This window comes from Sitophilus oryzae, unplaced genomic scaffold, assembly GCF_002938485.1.
Source record: "Sitophilus oryzae breed Bouriz unplaced genomic scaffold, Soryzae_2.0 scaffold_857_pilon_pilon, whole genome shotgun sequence".
In the NCBI taxonomy this organism is placed as follows: domain Eukaryota; kingdom Metazoa; phylum Arthropoda; class Insecta; order Coleoptera; family Curculionidae; genus Sitophilus; species Sitophilus oryzae.
In genome coordinates, this window is record NW_022147480.1 from 1,184,415 (window position 1) to 1,210,918 (window position 26,504).

At 31.4% G+C, this 26,504-nt stretch overlaps 1 protein-coding gene across 1 annotated transcript; it reads left to right on the forward strand.

Moving 5' to 3' along the window:
* Positions 1-595: 595 nt before the first annotated feature.
* LOC115889887 (probable cationic amino acid transporter) lies at positions 596-25,779 on the forward strand. Its single transcript, XM_030909977.1, has 12 exons — positions 596-823; positions 5,000-5,155; positions 9,391-9,674; positions 14,279-14,416; positions 14,721-14,875; positions 16,081-16,322; positions 16,712-16,861; positions 16,977-17,171; positions 17,226-17,404; positions 21,207-21,360; positions 21,425-21,610; positions 25,602-25,779. The coding sequence occupies exons 2-12, from the start codon at positions 5,011-5,013 to the stop codon at positions 25,745-25,747; spliced, it is 1,974 nt and encodes a 657-aa protein (XP_030765837.1). The 5' UTR covers positions 596-823; positions 5,000-5,010; the 3' UTR covers positions 25,748-25,779.
* Positions 25,780-26,504: the final 725 nt, after the last annotated feature.

A 26,504-nucleotide genomic window follows, 5' to 3' on the forward strand; every position in this document is an offset into this window, starting at 1 on the left:
GAAACAGGAAGTAACCAAAAACAATTGAATACGTCAGTCAATCCTATTTTATGTCATACACTAACATACCAAATCTCGTTATTTTACCTGAAAAAATCATATATATAATATAGGAGTCAGCCACTTTTGAGACGCACCCTGTAAACGGGTGCTACAAATTCTGGGTACGAGGAATGGTATCTCGGTATCCTTTCTATATGATAAAGTGGCTATAAGGACAGGAAAAAATAAAAATGATTTTCAAAAAATACGTTTTTTTCAAATAAGTCAGCAAACTTCAAATTTTTGAAACTTTTTTGTTAGCAACTTTGCCCCAATTTAACCATGTTGTATATATTATGGTTTCCGAAATTTCAATGCTCGTTCCCGAATTTGTAGCACCCTGTATACCGGGTGATACATCGCCGTTGGAAACAGGACATCCCATGCAAATTTTAAACTCTCCAAATATTTATCCCCTGTTCATTTTAGACCGAAGTTGCGAATTGGGTTGTACACTCAAAACAATAACAATGTAAAATCTAATATGCCTCAACGCGCAAGATCCATATCGATTTTCCGCGGTTTTCCTTGGTAAAATGCAGCAGCGTGCACGGTAGGACTTTTCCGGCCCTACGTCATCATATAATGTAGTTTTTTAAGGTTTCCCACGAACCCATAGTTTCATATTATAATCCGGTTTAATGTAGTTTGCGAGTAGAACTAGTGCAGACCAAATCAAAATTTACCGCCATCCGCGCATAATGTGTAAGAATTTTTTCATGGTTTTCCCTAACCACTGGATATCTGGATAGTTTTTTTCGTCCAAATCGATTTTATTTAGGTGAGTGTGTTAGAAATGTTCTAGATTATTTAAAACTAACACTATTTTATGGAAACAAACTAATATTATATTAAAAATAAGGTAAAATAGCTTTTAAAATTCTCAACTGTATTTTTCACGTACTTCATTAAAAATTTAATGCTGTTTACTACAAGATACTAAAACCCTTTTTTGAATTTTGCTAACCATCTTAGCAAAAGCAGTAGGTAATTACAAATAAACTGCTATTCCCAAATGTAGCATTGTCCAAAATTCGAAAAAAATCCAGATTTTGCCAAAAGCACATAATATCAGTTTTTGTTTGTCGCTTTTTCTACACTGAAATAAATATTTTAAATTTACAAAAAATAAAGTGGATAAAGTTTTACAAAATACTGTAATTTCACAAAATTATTTAAATATTTTATGATCATTTCCAAACGGACATTATTTTCCCAATTAGCTTTGAGTGTTTACAATTGAAATTTAAACAATTACCGGGTGTTTTTCAAAATGGTTTACCCCTATAATAACTTATTTATTTTTTTACATAGAAAAACGAGATTTGGTATGTTAGTATATGACATAAATCAGGAATGATATACGCGAGGGGTGTCTCACTAATGGAATTACCTGTACATTTTCTTGGCAGTCGCTGGCAGTCATTGGCAGTCTTATGGCAGTCACCTATAATAATTACATGGCAGTCATAGGCAGTCTTCTTCATAGTCATTGGCAGTCGCTTAGCAGTGGAAGGATATTTTGGCAGTACGTGTACATTTTTTACCCGAGTGAGACACCCCTCGGATATACGTAATCAGTTAGTTTCGGTCACTTCCCGTTTCAGCGGAAATGCCAACAACTTTTGATTTTTAAATGGTACCCTCAATATTTTTTAACTTTATTTGACAGAAAATAACATTTTGACTTGAATAATATATGATATGGCAATTTTTGACATTTTTGCTTAAAAAATCGTATTTTAAATTTCAATCTAGAGTTGGAGTTCAAAGGAGCCTAGGAATAATATATTTTATTGTCTATATATTTTATTATCAATTTTTTTCGTGATAGATTTTACAAAACTCTTCTACCGTATGATCGAATAAAAACGGCGTCAGCGATGGCTACGAAATGACAATCGATGACATTTCCAATATAAATTTACATACAAAATGACAACGATCTTCATTTCACAGCCATCGCTGACGCCGTTTTCATTCGATCATACGGTACTTTTATTAAGTATGTCATATACTTATTTTTAATAGTGGGCGACTTATTCTAAACTTTTCAATTTTTAAAAAAAATTATAGTATAGGGTGTCCCATTTAAAACATTTGAGTTTTTTTAAATTGAAATAGTCGAAATTAATAAATTTATTTTGAATACCCTGTAGCATCTAACTAAAATATCTTTACGTATATATTTTTCTTCATCGCTATAAAACTCTCATACCAAATTTTAGTAGTCCAACTATAGAAACAATGGCATCACTGACAATTTTTTACCACATTGAAATCTAATATTTATTTACACAAACTGAAATATTACAAAAACTATTCATTTTGGATATATAACATTACATATAAGAATGGAAAACAAATTTCTTTCAGTATAGGTATATAATAAAATTATATAAGGATTCTTGCCACTTAACTGCTGATATAGAAATTTAATTCCACGCTGTGTTTGTCATAATGTGGATCAACCTGCTCGCACTACCGGTTTCGGAGCCCTACTCCATCATCACAGCCATCATCAGGTGAGCTTGGGCAGATACCATTGCGCTGTGGTTGTCATTTCGTTGTATCTGGCCCAAGCTCACCTGATGATGGAGTAGGGCTCCGAAACCGGCACACAGTGGAACGAGCTTATGGGAACTGTTGGACATGAGGTTTTCTTCTCAACACTTTTAATCCAAAAGACGAAAAAATGATTTTTATATACCGTAATAATGTATAAACAGAACAATTTTAAATTTTAATGAAAGAAAGTGGTTGGCTCATTACAAATCATCTACAGGGTGACCTAAAAATATAGTATGTTTTGGAAAAATCTTACAAGTTTTAAATGCTTATAAACTTTGCCAAACTGTCGTGGAATGTTTTAGTTTTGATCCTTTTAAAAAGAAATAGCTTTAGATTTTACCACTGAAATCTAAAACTACTGATACCGTGTTATAAAAATATGGTAATTAAGGGCTTACATATATTTTCCTATTTAATATAACTTTGCTAATATCTTCGATTTGAAAGAAGATATCAAGATGCGGTTTTCACTGACTTTTTAAGCTTTCATTACTCTTTATTATCAGCTAAAATGACATATACCATCGCATTTTTTTTTGAAAAAACGCACAATGTTTGTTAATTTGTAAGACAGCGCCCCCTAGCATCTACGTTCAAAAGCTTACAGTTATTGTTTATATGGTATAATATAGAGTAAGAAACGGTATTTTAAACGAGCTCCAGTTAGTTGGATTCCGTCCATCCAGTCCGGAATTATTAATATTTAAATAAAAACAGATCTAACCTTTCCCCACCACTTTATTTTGGCAGATAGGGGAAAATGGTTCTAACAAAAAATATTCAGAATTTACTGAAGATTATGAAGCTATTATTTATAGTACCCCTTATCTAGGCAAAGTTGTGTAAAAACTCTATTTTCTTATTTTTTATAGCAGTTGCGCCCTCTAGCGGCCATTCTACAAATTTGAAAATAATTTCCAGCATTTTCTCATGGTCTCTTTAGTTATGAATATTTTTTCCGCAAGCCTCACGGCTAATACTTTCCGAGATATAGCCGAGAGCTATTCTTAGTGGGATACCCTGTACAATAACTTTATTATAAGCAAAGAATATAACAGTAAATCAACGCACTAGAATATTTTTATTATATGTATGTATAACAAAAACCTCAATACGCACTTTAACCCTCTTTCTTTTTCCAATAGTTTATAAGTTTTCCATATATTTGTAGCACCCTGTATCTGTTTTTGATTTTAGCGTCATTTTGTATTTATCCAATTAATAATTAAATATTAATAAATTTATAAAAAAATAAAGATAATTTGACTCTAAAAATTTTAAATTAATTTATTGGAATTGAAAAGGTTTTTGATTTTAGTATAGCATGTATTAGTAATATATTAAATGGAAATTTTTAGAGGGGGGCAAGCTGGGGCAAGATGTTAAATTAGTTTCGTTATTAGAAAGGCTTAATCTACCTTGTGATATATATAAAGTCTTGGCCAACTTTGGCCATTTTTTTATTTTTCTACATACACATTTTTTTGCTACTAAATATAGTATTTAGCAGCAAAAAAATGTTTATGTGTCTCTTATATACAATTGTTCTCCCAAACTTTTGTGACTATATATATCTTTTATTTTAAAGTGAAAACAATCGTTTGCACTAATATGTATAGTTAAAAAAAATTATTAATGTCTTTGCCAGTTTTTATAAAACTAGGTTGTTTCACAAGAAATGAATACCATAATTAAGTCAGTGTAATATCTTCATTTGAAACTTTTCAAACAGACATATAATTAAAAATATTTTTTTGAGTTGGATAAAATATAACGGTCTGGACTTTAAGTAATTCAAATCTTCTACAAAAAATTATTTAATTTAAAATTTTATTTTTAAGTCAATGTCCAACATTTTATATTGGGTCTTTCCACCGTGCGGCAGTGAGAGCAGGTTGTGATGGAATTAAATTTCTATATCAGCAGTTAAGTGGCAAGAATCCTTATATAATTTTATTATTACATATAAGAACGTTACAGATTTTTGCGCAGAATCTAAAGATAAATTCAAATTAAAAATAAAAAAAATAGGGTGTTGCATTTAAAAAAAAAACATGATATATCCGCCACACTTTTTTGAAGCACACTGTATGCTCCATAATAATTTTAAAATGTGTATCTTAACCTATCTCTTTTACATTTAATATTTTTATTTAAACGTCGAAACATATGGGATAATGGACTTTGCTCTATCGTTGACTCACCCTAATAAATTTGCCTGTTTATTATTCTATCAACAATTATTAAACATTACTGAGTTCTAAGTAATGTTTCAACCTCTACCAAGTAAAACCCTGCAAAAAGTAAAGTTATTTTATTAACGCGTCTTATAAATAGTGATGCTCTATGTAAGCGAATAAAGGCTGTAACTATAATGCGCTTTTAGGAATTTCAGGAATGAGCAGCCTACAAAGCTTCGCTCCCGCTTTGAGCCACTGGTCTTTTGGAGTAGCTGTTCTAATCGGCCTGGTGTCCTCGGAATTCACCGGGGCGGAAACTCTGTTGGCAATTTTCATCGCCGGCAGTTCCGCAACATTGTCAGGTAAAAAAGAAAACTGTTTAATCTTCATGGCCTCTTGCACTGTAATAAATTTCAACCAATACAATATTAAGTTGTATATAAGTTGGTCTGAATTGGAATCGGGTAACTTTGACAGCTTATTCTGCAGATAGAATTTTAGAATTTAGAATGAGTGGGAGGGGGGTTAATCACTTCGACCTTACAGATCCATTGTGTCCCCCTTTCTTGAATCATAACTCATCATACAGTCCCAGGGCTTTGACAAAAGCCAGTATCTGGGACGGTTTTATAGAGGGTAGTTCTCCATCTCCAATATCAGTCGTACCAAAATTCATGGCACGAATGGTTGTCGTCTCGGCGCACTCAGTGATGAGGTGTACTGGTGTTTCACCATCTTCCCCACAGAATCTGCATTCGCCGTTTCTTCTTAGTTTCAATCTAGAGGTGTTCATTGAGGATCCTTATGTAACAATCTTAAAGGTATACACATACGTAATTAATTTATGTACGTATATACGGAATATTTTTTTCGTTATCAATATGGTTATAACTTTATGTATTGTAATAAAAACCTACTTAAATATAAATTTTTAACAAAAAAAATAATAGTTTAGATTTAGGTTTTATACAACCTTTAATTAATTGAACATCTCTGGGCTTCTCCTGTTTTGTTTTGAATTTTGACTATTTTTTTTAGATTATCTATTTAGATTTTTATTTCAATATTTCAGAATATGGCGATAATTCACAATAATATAGAATATATATAATAATTCAGAATTGGTAGTAATTAGTAATATAAATATTTTGCAGATAAAAATAACTAAAATATCTAAAAAATAGTTTTCGCAGATACAGGATGTAAAAGTTTAATTTTTATTTGAAAATTGGTGGCTGGGTATTTTTTGAAATAATAAATTTGATTTCGATGTCAATATAACTCCTACTTGTAAGGTAATAACTTTTCGTACGCACCTGTATTACACTACCGATGGAAAAATATATATTTCCGCCGTTTTTTTTTTGTATTAAAAAAATATCTTGGTAAAAATCGCTACGAGCAACTGCTGTGATGATATTTATATTTGGAATCGAAATAGTCAATACATGTCATCATTGACAAAAAATAAACATATTGATTAGATACTTTAGATTTGACAGAAATGATACAATAAATTCAAACTCTTCATGTAAAAAGTCAAACAAAACTGTCAACAGAGCTGCAACAAGTCAGTTTTAAAAAGACTTAAATCTTTGACTTAAGTCATTTTATTTCAAGTCAAGTCATTGTAAAGACTTAACTCAATATAACGTTATTTAAGTCGTTTTCATGACTTAAGTCTATATTTTTGACTTATTTTAATCGTGATGATCTGCAAGTTAAGTCAGTAAAATGACTTAAATCAATATAATTATTATCAAGTCAAGACAACTAAAATTCAATTTAAGTAGTTTTTTTTTAATGTTAATATTAATTTTCTTTTATTACCAATTATACTTAGGCGGTTTTCATACTAAGTATCATATTAATTTATTGTAGATACAGATGAAAGTAAAACTACATAAAATAAAACGGTTAATTCGGTTAAGTTTCCGAAAAACTAAAATTTTATTTGCTAGTTGTATTGGGCCAGTGAGTATTGTTTTTTATTAACAGTAAAAAATACTGCTGTTAAAAATTTATCACTAGTAATACCACTAGAGATCAAAAAATTTCCGGATTTAATTTGACCACGTGTGGTATTCGGTAAGGAAATTCCGCACCAAATTGAGTTTCAAAATCAAATAATTAAAATATATTTTTCGATTTTTGGTCGACTTGATTATTTAGTTACTATCGTTATTCTTAGCCTATAAACTGTTGATTTCTACTGATTGTAGTAGTACAAAAGTGCCATTTTAAGACCAAAAATATTATATTCTTTCATTTTATAATTACTTGGGCTTACTACAAGTAGTAGAAAATCATAATTTAAAAGGTTTTTCGGAACGCTGCATGAACAGATTTACAGCGCGTCACGGTTTTGGCAGCCATTTAGACCTTTAAATTGTTGACTTCTACTCGTCGTAGTTGCACGAAAATACCATCTCAAGACATAACACAGTATATTCTTTAATTTTACATAAGTTTTGAGTAACTACAAGTGGTAGAAAATTGCTTTTTTGCATTTTTATTAACTTTTCATAAACGCTTTATTGGTATGAAATCCATAACTAGCGTGCAGCGTCAGCAAGCGTCAATCATAAGAGGCTGTGATCATCGTATTTTGACAGTTCAAAATACCAGAAAAACTCGCGTTTTGTTGTAATAAAGAATATTATGCAGCTTGAAAAACCAACAAAATTCTTTGTTTTAAAAATGAATTGGTTTGAAAATCATACTACATGCAAAATATGCGTGAAATTGTCATTAATAGAGGATTGTGGCTCTTACTTGAAGAAAGAAAATTTGTTTCGAATTGTTCACGAATATTTGCATCTAAACTACTTAAAATTCAAATTGCTAAATGGAAAAAAGGTGAATAAAATAGTGTCTAAATATTATATATATTTCATTAGACATAGACATTTAATTCCGTCCTACATTTTCGCCATTAAGAAGAAAGGAGGTGTCCAAAGACTATAGAAAACATTCCAGCTTTGTAATAGAAATGTATCAAAATTATCATAAAAACCAGACTCTCAAAAAGATATTCTGTCATTATAAACGTCAAACAATTTCCAGTATAATTCGCTGTTGGGCGCCCACAAGGAAAACATTTTCACTAAAATTTATCCGTTGCCATGGTGATTTGTCAAAAAAAACACGTTTTGATTGGTTAAAAATTACAGGTGTGGAATTTCCATAAAAATATATAAAATTCTGCCTCAAGCCTTTTGTAAAAATAGCCCATTGTCTCTGTATAAATAGCGTATGAAAAAAAAACGGCTTGGCTTGGAAATGGAAATGGCTTGACCAACTGACGATCGATGACATTCCCTATATAATTTTACATATAAAATTATAGTTATCTTTATTTCATAGCCATCGCTGACGCTGTTATTTTTCCAACATATTGTCGTATTCAATGGTTTCCATTGACTCCTCAACTATACACCACAATAGCAAAGTTTATTTTATATTCTTGAAAAACTAAACCTAAATTGCAAGTAGTTAATTCTGATATCCTGTTCTAAACTTCCGCCATGCCATATCAAGACCTAAGTTGTCAGATTATCAGATGCAGCTACATTAGCGAAGCAATTTTAACTCTATTAGCCGGTCTTCTTTTTGTTTCTCTATAAATTAGTTAATTATAACCCGCTCAGCATGCTGCGAAGTCTTAATAAACTGTTTATTAAAATTATATGAAGGTAACGGTTAATAATATCACCCTATAAACAATAAATCCGGTATTATATATCTTATTATGTCAGTAAAGTTAATTTATAACATACAATTCGACAACAGCATGGAAAGGTATCTGATATCCATGGACCCTTGTGTGGTATCTGATATCTGATATTTATTATGCACTTTTTGAGTCGTACCTCAAATATTCCCTTCCATTCTGGGGTACGTGTTGTGGGACTCAATTTGACCGCATTTTCAAGCTTCAGAAGAGATCTGTTCGATATTCACTGGGACTAAACAGGAGAACTCATTGCCAGGGCTTTTTTAAAAAATTAAAAATATTAACTCTTCCTTCCTTATCTATATTTGAATCCGTTATACGTATGCATGTATCAGCTTCTCAAGAAAGGCCATCTCACACTTATCCACTCAGGAACGCGGAGCAAGATCTCTATCTACCTACCCCACGCTCAGAGTTAGTTAAAAGTTCAATTATACAACTAGAAGAAAATGCACAATCACCTGCCATTTGAAATCAAATCCGTAACATCATTTTCTTCATTTCACAATGCATTGAAATCTTATTTACTAGATAAGGCTTTCCACGCCGTAAATGACTTATATTTTGATAATTGATATTGTAAACACTGGTCTATTGCTATTACTATATTTACTATAACCTTACTAAATATTTTTGAATCTTAATTTTATTTTTTTTATTCTTTGACATTGTAAACATTTATAAATGTTTATTTCAAACAATAAGACTGACAATGTAATTTGTATACTTGTTTTGTATTCTCTTTTGTTTGTTTACTTTACCTTTGTCTACAAATTGTAAAAATTTTTGACAATAAAGGCATTTATTTATTTATTTATTTTATAAAGAGGGTAAAAATGTTTTTTTTTGTATATTTTGCAGCTATCTGTAGTTGTACAACGACAAGCAACGAAGAACAATTCAAACGCAAACGCCTAAGCAACTTGGTCAATTTCCTCATCATATGGCTGGACATTCTAACCAATTTGGTAGCGGCTGCTACTTGTGCCAGATTAGCCAGTGCCACGGTAGATTACATCAGCAAAGGGCACTTTAGGGAGTTTCTATTTGGCCTGGAACAGCATTCGCTGGGAGAACCATGGCCAGATGTGTTAGGAGTAACGATAATTTTGGTTGTTACGGTCCTCTTCATGATGGGATTGGAGGTAAAGGATAATATTTAAGCCCTTCATTGCACAAATCGATGAAACAATAGTGGAAAAAAGCGATGAAGTAGTGCATTAGTGTTTAAAATATTCTGTATAATATACAGGGTTGTTCACCACATACGACACGGAGTATTGTAGCTAAACGATTATATTTTTACAAATTTCAAGTTTTGGGTTCGATGAAGGACTATTAGAGGTACAATTTAAAAATAATTTACAAGATACAGAGTGTCCCAAATAAGTAAAAAATATCAAAGTTGTATTTTTTTAAATGGAACGCCCTGTATATTATTACATTTTTAGTTTCTACGATTAAAATAAAGGTAAGTTTGATTAAGGTTTATTACACTTAAACCTTACCGTTTTTGAAATATTTTCAATTTTGTGAAATTGCAGTAAAAATTTTAAGGCTTCATTTCTCCAAGGGTATCAAAGTTTATAATACTAAATATTTACTAAAGTTTATTTATTGATCCGTTATTGTGTTACAATAATAAAAATAATACTACCTTATACAGAGCGTCTAAAAATTTATTTTAAATAATTTATAGCTTTAAGCGCCAATAACTTGTTTAATTTAAATGGAACGCCCTGTATATTTTAGGAGAATCAGATGCACAATTTGATTGTCTATCAAATTGTACCCATTTTTACCTATCCCTTCAAGTTTTCGTAGAAAATGCATTTTCTTATAATTTAGACCTCATTCATCAATATACCCATGGAATATTGACATTTTATTATTGACACCCATGGAATATTGACATCATATATTGACATTCTAGTAATATTATCGTTTTGCTAAAAGTGGGTCCCAAGGGGGACCTCTCCACTGAGGCCGCGAGGGCCTATTGTGGCTCAGTTTCTACAAGCTCTAATTTACAAGAGCGTCAAAGTTCATCCTCAAGACCCAGCCTCTTAATATAGGCCGTTATGTCTGAGGGCGATATGTCTCCTAGGTCTGATAGGTCTAGCATGGGTTTGCCAAACATCTTAAACCTGGTCCTGCTCCCAGCGGGCAGGTACACATAACGTGCTTCATTGTTTCATCATCTTCCATACAGAGTCGGCATTCGGCGTCTTCCACCAGTCCCGTCCTCTGCAGGTGAGATCTCAGCCGGCAGTGGCCCGTGTACACTGCAGTGAGCACACGCGTTCCATTCCTACCGGCCTTTAGGAGTTCTTTTAGTATTTGCTAATTCCGGGATTAATCAATGCAGTCAGTTAATGTCTCGTTTGAATACTGAAATCATATTAATTGGTCCTTTTTAACAAATATTTAAACAGTTTTTTTTATTTTTTAATGAAATAAACGAATTATATCCACAATATTAGTATCTGTACTCTTTAAAAATTTGGTACATCTTTAAAAATAATCTAAAATGTCAATATTCCATGGGTATATTGATAAATAAATTCTAAATTACAAAAAAATGCATTTTCTACGGAAACTTAAAGAGATAGGTAAAAAATGGTATAATATAATTTGACAGACAATTAAATTGTGCATCTGATTCTCGTAAAATATACAGGGTGTTCCTTTTAAATTAAACAAGTTATTGCCGTTTGAAGGTAATAATTATTTAAAATAAATTTTTAGATACTCTGTATAAGGTAGTATTATTTTTATTATTGCAACACAATAACTGATCAATAAATAAACTTCAGTAAATATTTAGTATTAAAAACTTTGGAGGAATGAAGCCTTAAAATTTTTACTGCAATTTCACAAAATTGAAAATATTTCAAAAACGGTAAGGTTTAAGTATAATAAACCTTAATCAAATTTACCTTTATTTTAATCGTAGAAACTAAAAATGCAATAATATACAGGGTGTTCCGTTTAAAAAAATACAACTTTGATATTTTTTACTTATTTGGGACACTCTGTATCTTGTAAAATTATTTTTAAATTGTACCTCTAATAGTCCTTCATCGAACCCAAGACTTACAATTTGTAAAAATCTCTTCGTTTAGCTATAATACTCCGTGTCGTATGTGGTGAACAACCCTGTATAATTTCAAAAAAAAATGTTGTAGAATGCATAAATGCAGATGAAATACTCAATTTTTTGAAGTGAAACTTCTTTACGAATGATCGGAGTAGAAATTAAAGGTTGTGATACACGAGCTAGCGAGATGAAAAGTGGTAAGGATCGCACGATCGCGCAAACACCAAAAAACATTGATTTAAAGCTAAGAAAATAATACGTCAGGGCAGTTAGCAAAAATAGGGGAAGTTTTTGCAATCAAGCTGATTTCTTTACAGATGATAGTACTCATTAACAGTACTCTGTAGAAAAAAGTTACATCTCCTAGAGCGCTCGCTTCCTCCGCCATGTTGAATTAAAGATGGCGTCTGATCCTATTCTATAAAAAAAATCCTAACTTTCTTATTTATTAACCGATTTTTGTCAAGTAAAAATCATTACCTTTGTTTTGGACTAAAGAATGAAATACAAATATAAAACTATTTTGACAGGTTGTTTTTCTGTCAATAATAAAAAAAAGGGAAAATAAAAAAATTGTTATTCTTAATAATAGATAATAATAAACACTGAAATTCTTTTTATTCCAACAGAAAAGCTTGATTGCATTTTTTACACAAAATGATGCATTTTCGATTATAAGAAGCACAAACACAGTTTGCTGTGTAAAGATCTTTCAATCAGATTCAAGAGTATGCCACGCATCACGACTATCGTAAATTCTTCGAGGCCGTAAAAGAAGCATACGGCCCAACAAAGAAGGCAAGATGCCCAATCATGGCACAAAATGGTAAACTTCTAAAAAGAAAGAGCAAATCAGAAACCGCTTGAAAGAGCATTACAGCCATATCCTTAACCGAGAAAACAACCCCAATATGGAAGCATTGAACATAATACCTCAGTATAACAGCCTCGATGTATTAGACATTCCAATAACAGAACAGGAAATAAAGGACTCCACAAAACAGCTTAAAAACAACAAATCAGCTGGCTGTGACGCGATTCCGGCGGAAATCTATAAGTGTGCAAATAAAGAACTTATTGGTCATCTTAAGGCTCTCTTCGATGCCATTTGAGAAAGCGGAGAGGTACCACAGGACTTTTGCAACGCGAATATAGTGAATATATTTAAGAACAAAGGAAGTGCATCAGACTGCATCGGAGGAAAAATTCTTACAAAAATTATGTCAAACCGCCTGCACCCACATATAGAAAAAATCCTCCCAGAATCGCAAACGGGTTTTCGCACCAATCGCGGTACCGTCGATTCCATATTCTCCATCCGCCAACTACAGGAAAAAGTAAAAAAGCAACAGTCTAACACTTTGGCAACTACTACAAACCACTCCAAAACTTTTAATTGCATAAAACTGAAATATCCACATTACGTTTTGCTTAAGTGTTCTGCACGAACTGAAATAAAACTGAACCACATGCATTATGTATTAAGGATGAAATGATAACTTACATAAAATAGAAATAATGTAATTCGGACAAATGGGACAGCTAAGCGACGAACATTCCGCATTCTATAAAATATTAGATTCGCATTTCAGTAGCATCGTTCTTTTCCGATTCTCAATTTGGAAATTGCCAATAAAAACGACTTTATTGGCCAGTAAAACGTGTGTGTGCAATTTTGTCACACCGGAATATGAAAAAAGGATCTATTATTTCCCAAAGTCTGAAAAAAATGAGCTGATCAATTTTTTTAAAATAAATTGGAATATTACAAAACTTTTTATTTTTAGGTATTATCATCATCATCGTCTTTTCTAGGTTATTCAACCATTTCCAATTATGGTATTGGCTGCCTTATATGTATATGTTTGTGTATTTTCTTGAACCTTCTTTTGAATATGAATATATTTTTTGTATTATTGAGATTTTGGTCGTAGGTACTTACTGTTGGTTTAATTTCAAATTATACCATTAAGTAAAACTTAATCCCAATACCAAAGTCCCAATAATGCAAAAAAAATTACTTCCTTATACAAAGCGAGTCTTAAATAAGTGCAAATATTTTTAGGGGTAGTATACAGGGTGGTCCGAATTGTATTCCGGTCACTTCGGCAGCGAATTCAGCAGATAAAAATAAGTAAAAAAGTTCGAATAAATGTATGTCTTAAAATTCTTAGTTTCGGAGATACAGGGTGTTGAAATTTCATTTTTGTTCGATTTTTTCCAAATAATTTCTGAACTAAAGTCAATATTTGGATGAAAATGGGGGTTTGGGAGTTTTTTTACATGAAAAATTTGATTTTGATGTCAGTATGACTCCTACTTGTAGATGGCGCCACCTACATATTTTTTAACTCGTTTGAAGAGTAATAACTTTTTTGTCCATACCTGTATAAAACTACTGAGTAAAAAAATATACATTTACGACGTTTTTTACGTAAAAAAGGACTCTGTAAAAATCGCTACAAACAACCGTTTTCAAGATATTTAGAATAAAAATAATCAATACATGTCATTATTGACAAAAATAAACATGTTGAGTAGATAGTTATTTGATTGAAATGATAAATTTGAGAACTTTTTAGAAAATTTATTTATCCAGAAAAAAATATTTCTTGATAATTAAGTAAAAAAAAAATTCTGTTATTTTAGAAATCGTCAACCATTTCAATTTTACTTTTCGTGGTGCTACTGTGCAATTTCGGCTTTTTCACGATGATTGGCAGTTTCCACACAGTCAACAAATTTCAGACGTGGATCGATTCCTTCAAAATACATTCTCCAAGAACGGTAAGTACTTGCTCAAACACAAAAGCGATCTTGTTACAGAAATATCGATTACAGAAAAGTTTTCCACATAATAATAGGTTTGGAAATATCTCAATTCCATTTTCTAAAAATAATAATGGATTAAAACTAAAATTCCTTTTTAAATTATTTTTAAAAGATTTTTCAATTTAATACTCTTTTATATTAATATTTTTTCTTCGATATTTCAATAGGCAAAATACCTAAATATTTTCCTCTTGTATAGCTAACTTAATGTAGTAAAGACCTACTTCACCTAACTAGCTTTTTGTTGTATTTATTTTAGGTACTAAAAGCATCTGCAATATGTTACTACGCTTTCGTTCACAAGTTGCCTCTAACCTCGAAAAACAACTGCTTAAAAATATTAACTTTGTTTTTCAATCCGGTCCTGTTCTACTCTGTGATTGCTATTATATTTTCTCTAATGACGCACTACCGGTAAGTTTTACATATTTCCACCAATGAAATAATTAAAAATATGTTTGTATAACCAAAACTATAACAAGTTTATATTTACTTATATTTGTTTGGTCACCCTATATACAGGGTGTTTCAAAACAAATGCGAAAAACTTTAGGGGGTGATTTCTTGTTCAAAATAAAGGGTAGTTTGCTTTATAAACGTTGGGTCAAAAGTCAACCATTAGGGAGATATCGCGGTACAAAGATGACGGAAAAATAATGTTTTTATTTTTTATCTTGAAAACGAAAAGAGATAGTCTAATGAAATTTTATGGAAGCATTACTGTTATGAAAACACACTTTCAGGTAATTTTTTTACTTTTTTAAAATGAGTGGAAGGAGTTGAAATAAACTACCCCTATCATTCTTGTTAACGAAATTTAAAGAAAAATCTTATCAAACACATGCAAATGCTTTAATTTGGATAGTTTAGTTTGTTTAGAAACTTTTTTACCCCTTGTGTTTTTTGATAAAACTCACCGATTGGAAATTAAAAAATAAAATGTAAAGCATTACATGTCAGGACAAAAAACATTTTTAGATTAAGAATCTAGTGATAATAACGATAATAATAATCATCTAGATAATAACGTATTGCAGTAGAGTAATGTCAAATAAAATAATATTAGGAACATCCTAAAAGTAACAGCGGCCGACTAGATTTTTTCCTAAAAAATTACAGCAGCCCACTAGATTCTTTATCAGAAAATGTTTTTTGTCCTGACATGTAATGCTTTACATTTTATTTTTTAATTTCAAATCGGTGAGTTTTATCAAAAAATACAAGAGATAAAAAGTTTCTAAACAAACTAAACTATCCAAATTAATTTTTTTGCATGTGTTTGATAAGATTTTTCTTTAAATGTCGTTAACAAGAATGATAGGGGTAGTTTATTTCGACCCCTTCCACTCGTTTTAAAAAAGTGAAAAAATTACCAGAAAGTGTGTTTTCATAACAGTAATGCTTCCATAAAATTTTATTAGTCTATCTCTTTTCGTTTTCAAGATAAAAAATAAAAACATTATTTTTCCGCCATCTTTGTACCGCAATATCTCCCTAATGGTTGACTTTTGACCCGACGTTTATGTAGCAAACTACCCTTTATTTTGAACAAGGAATCACCCCCTGAAGTTTTTCGCCTTTGTTTTGAAACACTCTGTATACGTAATTTATATTTTTAGGGAACTTATAGGTACTGCTATTCCTCTGATACAAGTTTTCGAAAACCGAGATGTTGATTGGGCCAGGCCTGTAATAGCTGTTTTTACAATTTGTGTAGTATGTTTACTGTTGCCCGAAGTATTGCCAAGTGTTTTTAACTCCTTTGTACGGTTGGCAAGCAGAGAATGGAGGGTATTTGTCAGTTCTATCCAGTATCAAAGTCCAGTAACTGGAGCTCCTGTATTAGCAATATTTGCAGCAGGTATATACTTTTTATTAAACCATTTAATACATGAAATGATACTAAGAATACAGAAAAAATATATGAAAGCAACAAAAAAATAAAATAGATGAAGAAAAAGATTGAAACGTAAAGAAAAAAATAAAAACTATGAGGCTTCCCGGAAATGTTTCCTTTTTTTTTCATATTTTTTTTATTGATTTAATTTTTTTCTTCTCTTCTTTATTTACTTTTATTTCTTCTTTATGTTCATCGGTGGTTGTCTGCATATGCTTTTATTTTTACTATTATTATCTATAATTTAAACATATCAACATCAAAACTTTTTAAAAAATTTAGTACTGCAATATCACTAATTTCCAGTAACTTGATATTTCTAAAGAATAATAAATATACACTATTTATTTTAGGTAGTTTGGCCGCCATTTTGGCATTTGCATGTCCCTTAAGTCATCTGATTAAACTTCTAAACGCTGCATGTTTAATCAAATGTGTACTAAACTCTTGTCAAATACTCTACAACAGGTACAAACCTGAAAATATGTACAACGACTTACAAGGTAAGATTGGAATTCTTTATGAAATAAATCTCAAAAAAAATTAAAGAACTAATATAAAATTAACCAGTCAGTTCTATTTTTTTTATTTTCCAAAAAAAAATATTGTCAATTTCAGGCTGTAGTTCGAACATACAGTACAGCAAACTAGCCCAGGGTACAAACAGAACATCTTCAAAAAATCACAACCATTCTCTGAAAGAACGCCTAAAGAATATTTTTACAAAGAAACCCCAGTATATTCATAAATTAAGTTCTCCAAAAACTGCAATGTGTAATGCAAGAAAATTACGCCAAAACACAAAGGAACATGGTTAAATATAAACAAAAAATTAGTTGGATTTATCAGTAAAAAATATTATTTTAGGAGAAGAAAGAGAATTTTTGTTGTTTGATGATACAGCAAATTTAGATATGGCTGCTGATGACAGTAATTCAGAAAATGAGGAGAACGAGATGGAAATTCTTTCTTGTAGTGATGGAGAAAATTCTGATAGTTCCACTGACATCGACGTTATAGTCGAGGAATATAAAGAAGGTCTAAGAGTAAGCTTTAATATATTACTTACCGTTCTTGTTCGTAGTTTAAACATAAGTCTTTTAAAGTCATTCTAAAAGACTTATTTCCAAATTTGTAAATTACATAGAACCAGTAATAAATAAAATGAACAGTATAAAATATAAAATAAACTCAGAAAGGATCAACAAATCGGCAAAAAAGCAAATAAAATTCCAATGTATATTGTAACCCGTCAAAGAAGGCTGCCAAACAATGGCATTTCAACATCATAGATGTAGAATGTTTAGGAGGGGAGTTAATCACCGCGACCTCATAGATCTATTGTGTGTTCCCCTTTCTTGAGTTATAACGAGTTATAACTCATCATACAGTCTCAGGGCTTTAAGAAAAGCCAGTATCTGAGGCGGCTCCACAGAGGCCAGCTCTCCATCATCGACATCAGACGTACCGAGGTTCATGGCACGAATGGTCGTCGTCTCGGCGCACTCAGTGATAAGGTGTTCTCGTGTTTCCTCATTTTCACCACAAAATCTGCATTCGCCGTTGTTTCTTAGTTTCAGCCTACTGAGGTGTTCGTTGAGGAGACAGTGTCCTGTTAGAAACCCCGTGACAATCCGAAGATTGTTTTTACTTAAATCAAGGAAAACCTTTGATTTTTCTCGGTCATAAGTTCTAAGGAACATTTTCGAGTGTCTTAGACCGTTGGAGGACACCCATTCCAAGTTACGGATGGAGTCTTCTAGATTCTTCAGTTCCGCTTTCAGTTGGTTCCCGTTTGGAAAACAGAACGGTTCTGGTCCAGTTAGTGGAGTGTTCGCTCCTTTTCTAGCTAGATCATTTGCTTTTTCATTGCCTTCTATCCCTTGGTGAGCAGGCACCCAGAGTAGGAGGACTTTATTTTCTTTGCCTAATTTGTTGAGCTTCTCTAGGCATTCTTTGACCAACTTCGAATTGATGGTTACTGAGTTGATCGCGTTAAGTGCTGCTTGACTATCGGATAGGATGGCAATTTCCTGTTTTCGATAGTTCCTATCCAAGATAAATTGTACGCATCTTTCGATAGCGCAAATTTCTGCCTGAAGGATACTGGGGTAGGTGCCCATTGGTTCGGAGTATTCAGTTTTCGGCCCAAATACTCCTATCCCTGTCCCTGCTTTGGTTTTGGAAGCATCAGTATACCACGTGATGGTATGGTCTTTTATATGCTGAGTAAGCGTTTCTTTCTTCCAATCCTTTTTATTACTCAATACTACAGTGAGGTGTTTCTCAAAGTTGTAAATTCTTGGTATGTCATCCACTGGGAGTTGGAGAAGTGGAATTTTCTTTTTGAGGGTGTTCCAAGCCCCTGACCTGAAAATTCTCCCAGTACTGTTTCCGTCAATGACCATTCTAATCATTGTCGCATTGGCATAACTACCGACGACAATATGCAGTGGTGTTAGGTCTAGAATGACCTCCATTGCTGCTGTTGGACATGTTCTCATGGCACCTGTGATGCAGATACATGCCAGTCTCTGTACTTTGCACAGGGTTTGCCTTGCTGTACGTTGCTCTAGTTTTGTATACCAAGCAACTGCTCCATAAGTAATCATGGGTCTTACTATCATGGTATACATCCAGCGCAAAATGTTAGGGGCGCAGCCCCACCTATTTCCCGCCAGTCTTCTGCATATCATGAGAGCCTTTGTGGCTTTGCTGGTAATGTTCTTAATATGCCTGTTCCAGAGAAGTTTACTATCCAGGGTTATTCCCAGATATTTCACTTCCTGTGATGGCAGTATTTCCTTTCCATCTAGATGGATTCTTTTCAAGTTTTTCAAACTTCGCTTTCTGGTGAATGGCACTACTGCGGTTTTATCTGAGTTAATACTCAGCCCGACAGTCCTGCACCATCTCTCAGCAACATCATAGATAAAAGAAATAAATTTAGATGGGCACTTTCCAATCTAAACTTGTCTCATTATCTATGTTCAACATTTTTACTCTGAACTTACCCCCACTTTTAAGGCAACTGTTCTTCAAAATTACTCCACCATGCCTCGTTGAGCCATTGACATTGTTGTGATACTTTACGTATACACATGTAGGTACAAAAAGGAAAAAATAGTTATTTTTTATACAAGACGATAAAATGGTATTTTATAGTTGACCGAAAAGATTAATTCACGAGCGATCAAATCGCGAGTGAATTAATTTCGGGAGACGATAATGCGATTTTATCGTCGTGTATAAAACAATATTTTTTTTTCCATAGCGAGTTACGTTAAAAAATATTCAGAAATTATTATTTCAAGGAATTTATTACTAATAGAAAAAATATTGTGCTGGGTTGGCGTTGGTTTCTATGTAATTTGACAAATAAATAAAGCTGTCTCTTTAGTTGTCAGTTTTGAGTCAATATTTTTTAATTCTCTTTCGTGTCAATTGCTGATTGAAATGGAGCCAGAAATGGCTCAAAACGAAATAAGTAAATTACCAACAGATATTCAGGCTGAGGCGACAAACGCCATATCCAAACTACTTCGTTTGAAATCCCGAATAACTAATGAATACAGACATTTTCAAAAATGGAAGCAATTAAAAAACGTGCGAGAAGAAATAAAGTTTTTAACCTATCCTCGCTGTTAAAGTATCATATAGAAAAAAATACTAAAAACTTGTCTCTCTCTAAACATATTTAGTTAACTAATTATAAATGGTTTATACAGGGTGTTTCAAAACAAATGCGAAAAACTTTAGGGGGTGATTCCTTGTTCAAAATAAAGGGTAGTTTGCTTTATAAACGTTGGGTCAAAAGTCAACCATTAGGGAGATATCGCGGTACAAAGATGGCGGAAAAATAATGTTTTTATTTTTTATCTTGAAAACGAATAGAGATAGACTAATGAAATTTTATGGAAGCATTACTGTTATGAAAACACACTTTCAGGTAATTTTTTTACTTTTTTAAAATGAGTGGAAGGGGTTGAAATAAACTACCCCTATCATTCTTGTTAACGAAATTTAAAGAAAAATCTTATCAAACACATGCAAATGCTTTAATTTGGGTAGTTTAGTTTGTTTAGAAACTTTTTTACCTCTTTTGTTTTTTTGATAAAACTCACCGATTGGAAATTAAAAAATAAAATGTAAAGCATTACATGTCAGGACAAAAAACATTTTTAGATTAAGAATCTAGTGATAATAACGATAATAATAATCATCTAGATAATAACGTATTGCAGTAGAGTAATGTCGAATGAAAAAATATTAGGAACATCCTAAAAAGTAACAGCGGCCGACTAGATTTTCCTAAAAAATTACAGCAGCTCACTAGATTCTTTATCAGAAAATGTTTTTTGTCCTGACATGTAATGCTTTACATTTTATTTTTTAATTTCAAATCGGCGAGTTTTATCAAAAAAATACAAGAGATAAAAAAATTTCTAAACAAACTAAACTATCCAAATTAATTTTTTTGCATGTGTTTGATAATGTTTCTTTAAATTTCGTTAACAAGAATGATAGGGGTAGTTTATTTCAATCCCTTCCACTCATTTTAAAAAAGTGAAAAAATTACCAGAAAGTGTGTTTTCATAACAGTAATGCTTCCATAAAATTTTATTAGTCTATCTCTTTTCGTTTTCAAGATAAAAAATAAAAAAACATTATTTTTCCGCCATCTTTGTACCGCAATATCTCCCTAATGGTAGACTTTTGACCCAATGTTTATGAAGCAAACTACCCTTTATTTTGAACAAGGAATCACCCCCTGAAGTTTTTCGCATTTGTTTTGAAACACCCTGTATAAGGTTAAATAAATGGTTTATCATTATGATCATCTTTTAGGTAGCAGCCGTAGGAAAATTCAACGAAAGGAGGCCTTCAACAAAAACAACGTCCATCGTAGTGATAATGTGCATAGTTTTAATCATACTGGCATCGATAAGTATAGCCCTGTATATTTTTCATATCATTCGTTTTTACTGGCCGGATATTTTAGGTATTTCAACCACAAAATCTGTTAAAAAAACATTTATTTTTATTATTTTTATTGTCTATTTCAGCAATTGTAGGTAGCGCTTTAGTTATAATGGGCTTGCCTGAAAACACAGCAGAAAAATCAAAACCTTGCTTGCTACCATCGTGGATATTTGCACTTTCCCATTCAACATCGATAGCTGTAAATACGATTTTGTCAGCCATGATTGTTGGGAACGTGTGGCAAGGGGTAGTCTTTTGGACACTATCAGGTAAAAAAATCATACAACATACAGGACGTTTGAGAAATGCCAGTATTTGAGGCGGTTTTACAGAAGGTAGAACTCCATCTCCGTTATCAGTCGTACCAAAGTATACAGGGTTGTTCACCACATACCATACGGAATATTGTAGTTAAACGATTAGATTTTTGCAAATTATAATAATAATAATAATAATAATAATAATATTTATTTATTTCCAAATTATGTTACAAAAAAAACATAAAGAGAAATATCGTCAAACATCAAAATAAATATTCCAAAGCATATTACACATATTTTACAAAAATTAGATAAGTCTACTTACATAAACGGGAAAATATATAGAAAAAAAAATAAACCTAAAATTTACAATATTGGATATAATTCACACAATAATATTTCCTTAATCCTAATTAACCATTGAAGTTAAAAATTCTGGCAAGCTATAAGGCTCTATATTTAATAAATAATTTTTAACTTAAATTTAAATTCGCTTAACTTTCCACAGAGTCTAAGTGTTAAGGGCAGTTCATTATAAAACTTTAAACACATATACAAAGGGCTTTTTTTCCGTAATCGCAAGTTTATGAGCGGGATAGTTTAGTAAATTCTTTCTAGTATTGTACTGATGTATTATGTTACTCTCAAAACATTCTCTATTCATGTAAAAATATACTAAACATTCATAAATATATAATGCATATACTGTCATAATTTTTTCACTCTTAAAGATCCCTCTACACGATTCGTTGAAATTCATTTTTCTTACAGTGCGTATTACCCTTTTTTGTGTTACAAACAGTCGTTGTATTTTGCTGTTGCTGCCCCAAAATATTATCCCATAGCTCATGACGGACTGAAAATTGGAATAATACAGTGTTTTTAGTGTTCTCTCATCCATATATTTGCTTATTACCCTAATTGCATAGCACACTGAACCCAGCTTTTTCAAAAGATATTCTATATGATTACTCCAATCTAAATGCTCATCAATTATTATTCCTAAAAATTTCGTGTGGTCAGATATTAATATATTTTTAGTCGAATCATATATAAGTGGTCTATTTGTTCGTGACAATTTTGTTCGAAAAATGATGACATTTGTTTTATCGGAATTCAGAATTAAATTATTTTCATTGAACCATCTAGATACATTATCTAATAAAATTTTGCTCTCGTCAATTAATTCGGGTAGGTGTTTTTTTCCAATTAACAGATTGGTATCATCAGCATAATTAATTATGTTTTGGTTTTGTCCATTTACTGCCAGATTTAAGTCATTTAGGAATAATAAAAACAAAACTGGACCCAATATACTACCCTGAGCTATACCGATGTTATTTGTGCGTATCTGGGATTTATATATTTTACCTTCATTGGTAATAGAAACTTGTTGTTTTCTGTTATTAAGATATGACTGTAGCCACTCGAGAGACTTCCCTCTAAATCCGTATCGTTCCAATTTTCTTAAGAGCAATTCTCGGTCAAGACAGTCGTAGGCTTTAGAGAGATCCAAAAACATCCCTAGTGCCAATTCCCCCACCTCCATGTGTTCCAAAACTCTCCGAACAAATTCAAAAATTGCTGTTTGAGTAGATTTCCCTTTTAAATACCCGTGTTGGTTTTGGCGTATCAAGTTACATTCTTTAATAAAAAACATCATTCTACTTAACATTGCTAACTCAAAGAGCTTTGAAAAACCCGGAAGAAGACTAATTGGCCTGTAATTATCTATTAACTTGGGATCGCCTTTTTTATGTATAGGTTTTATTAGTGCGGTTTTTAGCTCTTGTGGAAATATGCCTGACTTAAAGGAGCTGTTTATTAAATAACACAATACATCTTGACAAGCACCAGTTGACAATTTGATCAAGCTTGTAGGAATTTCATCATTACCACTACTATGTTTATTTTTTATTTTTGCATTTATATCAATTAATTCTTGAGGCGTTATTGGTCTTAAAAACATTGATTTATTATTAATTTCAGTGTTAATGCTATAGCCGCTTGGTAAATTTTGTAGTAGATTGGGAACAATTGATAATAAATGCTCATTAAATGTTTCAACCATTTGTTGTCCATTTTGATTAAGATTATTTGGAGATGCATCTTTATTATTACCGATTATTTCCTTACGTATGCTCCACATACACTTCACTTTATTATCTGATTTTTCAACTCTGCCCTGATATGACATAGCTCTACATTGCTTTAATAATATGTCATATTGTTTTTTATATTTTTTATATAGTTCTTTGAAATAATGGTTATATATTATATAAGTTTTGGGTTCGTTGAAGGACTATTAGAGCTACAATTTAATTTTTTTACGAGATACAGAGTGTCCCAAATAAATAAAAAATATCAAAGTTGTATTTTTTAAATGGAACACCGTGTATATTATTACATTTTTAGTTTTTACGATTAACATAAAGGTAAATTTGATTAAGGTTTACCCCATTTTAATCTTACCGTTTTTGAAATATTTAGGTTCTTGTCAAAATACAGTAATAAATTTTAATGCTTTATTTCTCTAGGTATATTTATGTTTTTAAAACCAAATATTGTAATGAAGTATTTCTATTTACTAAATTTTGTGTTGCAATAATGAAAACTATACTATCTCATACAGAGTGTCAAAAAATTTATTTTGAATAATTACTATGTGTAAACGGCAGTAACTTCTCTAATTTAAACGGAACACCCTGTATATTTTACGTGAATCAGATGCACAATTTAATTGTCTTTCAAATTGTATTATGCCATTTTTAAAGCTAGTAATTATTTAAAATAATTTTTAGACACTCTGTATAAGATAGTATAGTTTTTATTATTGCAACACAATAACTGATCAATAAATAAACTTCAGTAAATATTTAGTATTAAAAACTTTGATATCCTCGGAGAAATGAAGCCTTAAAATTTTTATTGCAATTTCACAAAATTGAAAATATTTCAAAAACGGTAAGGTTTAAGTGTGATAAAACTTAATCAAATTTTTACGATTATTTTAATCGAACAAACTAAAAATGTAACAATTTGTGTGTATAACAGGGCGTTCCATTTAAAAAACTACAACTTTGATATTTTTTATACTGACGCTCTACCTCTTGTAAAGATATTTGTAAATTGTACCTCTAATAGTCCTTCAACGAACCCAAAACTTATTAAAATTTGTAAAAATTGTTTTAACTTTTTAACGTACACCCTGTGTCATAAATCAACTGATTCAATAAAACATAAATAAATAAAACTTCTAACTGAATATATATCACACTATAAAGTCAACGCCCTGATGTGAAAATATCGCTGAAACTTTCAGGAGCAATTTAAAACGAAAAAGAAAAACCGCTTTTCCAACAACAAACACACATTCTCATAACGTGTCTTATACGACCGCAGACTCTTCCTTCAAATTACAGTCGGAAGAAAGCAAAAAAAGTACAACATAAACTCCAATCAAAGTTTGAGCAAAGAGTTCGCTACGGTGCACCTTTATTTTCTCTCTAATGTTAAGAAAAGCGACAAAGTTACGTAATGCAATGAAGAGAAATAGAAAGAACCATCATTTTTCATTTACTTTTGAGAAAAAAGCTTCAATAAACAATAACTGAGTAATAGAAATTATTTAGTTTTTATATAGTTTGTATTACGATTCATGAAAATAAAATACATTCATCAAAATGTCAAGAATATGTTCGACCATAAAAAAGAATTTTATTTTTAAATTATACGATTTTAAAACTTCCAGACACCAATTTTCATCCAAATAATGACGTTACTTCAGAAATTATTTGGAAAAAATCTCGAAATAAAAATGAAACTTCTACACCCTGTATCTCCGAAACTAAGCTTTTTAGGACATACATTTATACAAACTTTTTTACTTATTTTTTTTCGGAATACAGTTCGGACCACCCTGTATATAAATAATTTATATATAATATATAACTCTAAAACTCACGAAAATGGGACACCCTGTACATTTTCCCCTTTTCAGGTTTACTGTTGTACTGGCGTTGCGAGTGCTGCCAGTGCGAAATTCTGGAACCTCTGGTTGCCAGAACCACAGCCAAAATCGAACCCCAGGCAGTCTTCTACGAATACAAAGAGACCATGCCAGAAAACATAATTTTGGCCAGATGACATCAGGATTTCCTGGATGACGAAAATCTACTGACAGAATCTGACGAAGAAAACTGACAATGAAATCGAAACCCTCCAAAATAATATTGAAATAAGATATAGAAAATTTTATTTTTTTTCGTATTATTTATTTTTATTGTTTCAACTAGTAATCACTCAGTACTAATCAAAATTTTAACAAATCAGTGTTTACAGGGTGAAAAATGGTAAATAAAACTGAAAAATTGACAGAGGCAGTCCAAAAAGGACTAGTCAAGAGATGTTTTTGTATATAGTCACTTTCAATTCTTTAATTTTAATTTTAACACAACTATAGCACTTTTTTCATAAAAAAGTTTATAAGTGGGTTTAGTACAAACACTCTGTACATTATAAAAGAAGTTTTGGCAGCAATATAAAATTCAGACGCTATATGGAACTATTATGGTTTCTTCCTGTGATTACAAGGATATATTTTACAGAAAAATTGTGATCATTGTTCAAAATAATACAAAGAAAACAGAAAAGTAATATTTTTGGGTGAAAAATCTTCTTGTAATAGTGTTGCAAACTCAAATGTTTAATAGTCTGTAAAAACTTTTAATGTTTCTCGGAGTTTAAGATAATGATTTATGTATCCTGTTGATATCTTCTGAATAGATTTTAAAAAATATAATGGCTTTATTTTTATAGCGTTGTTTTATTTCTTCCAAATATTCCCAAATTGCAGAAAATAAATTTCGTATGATCAGAAAAAAACGGCCTCAAAGACGAGACC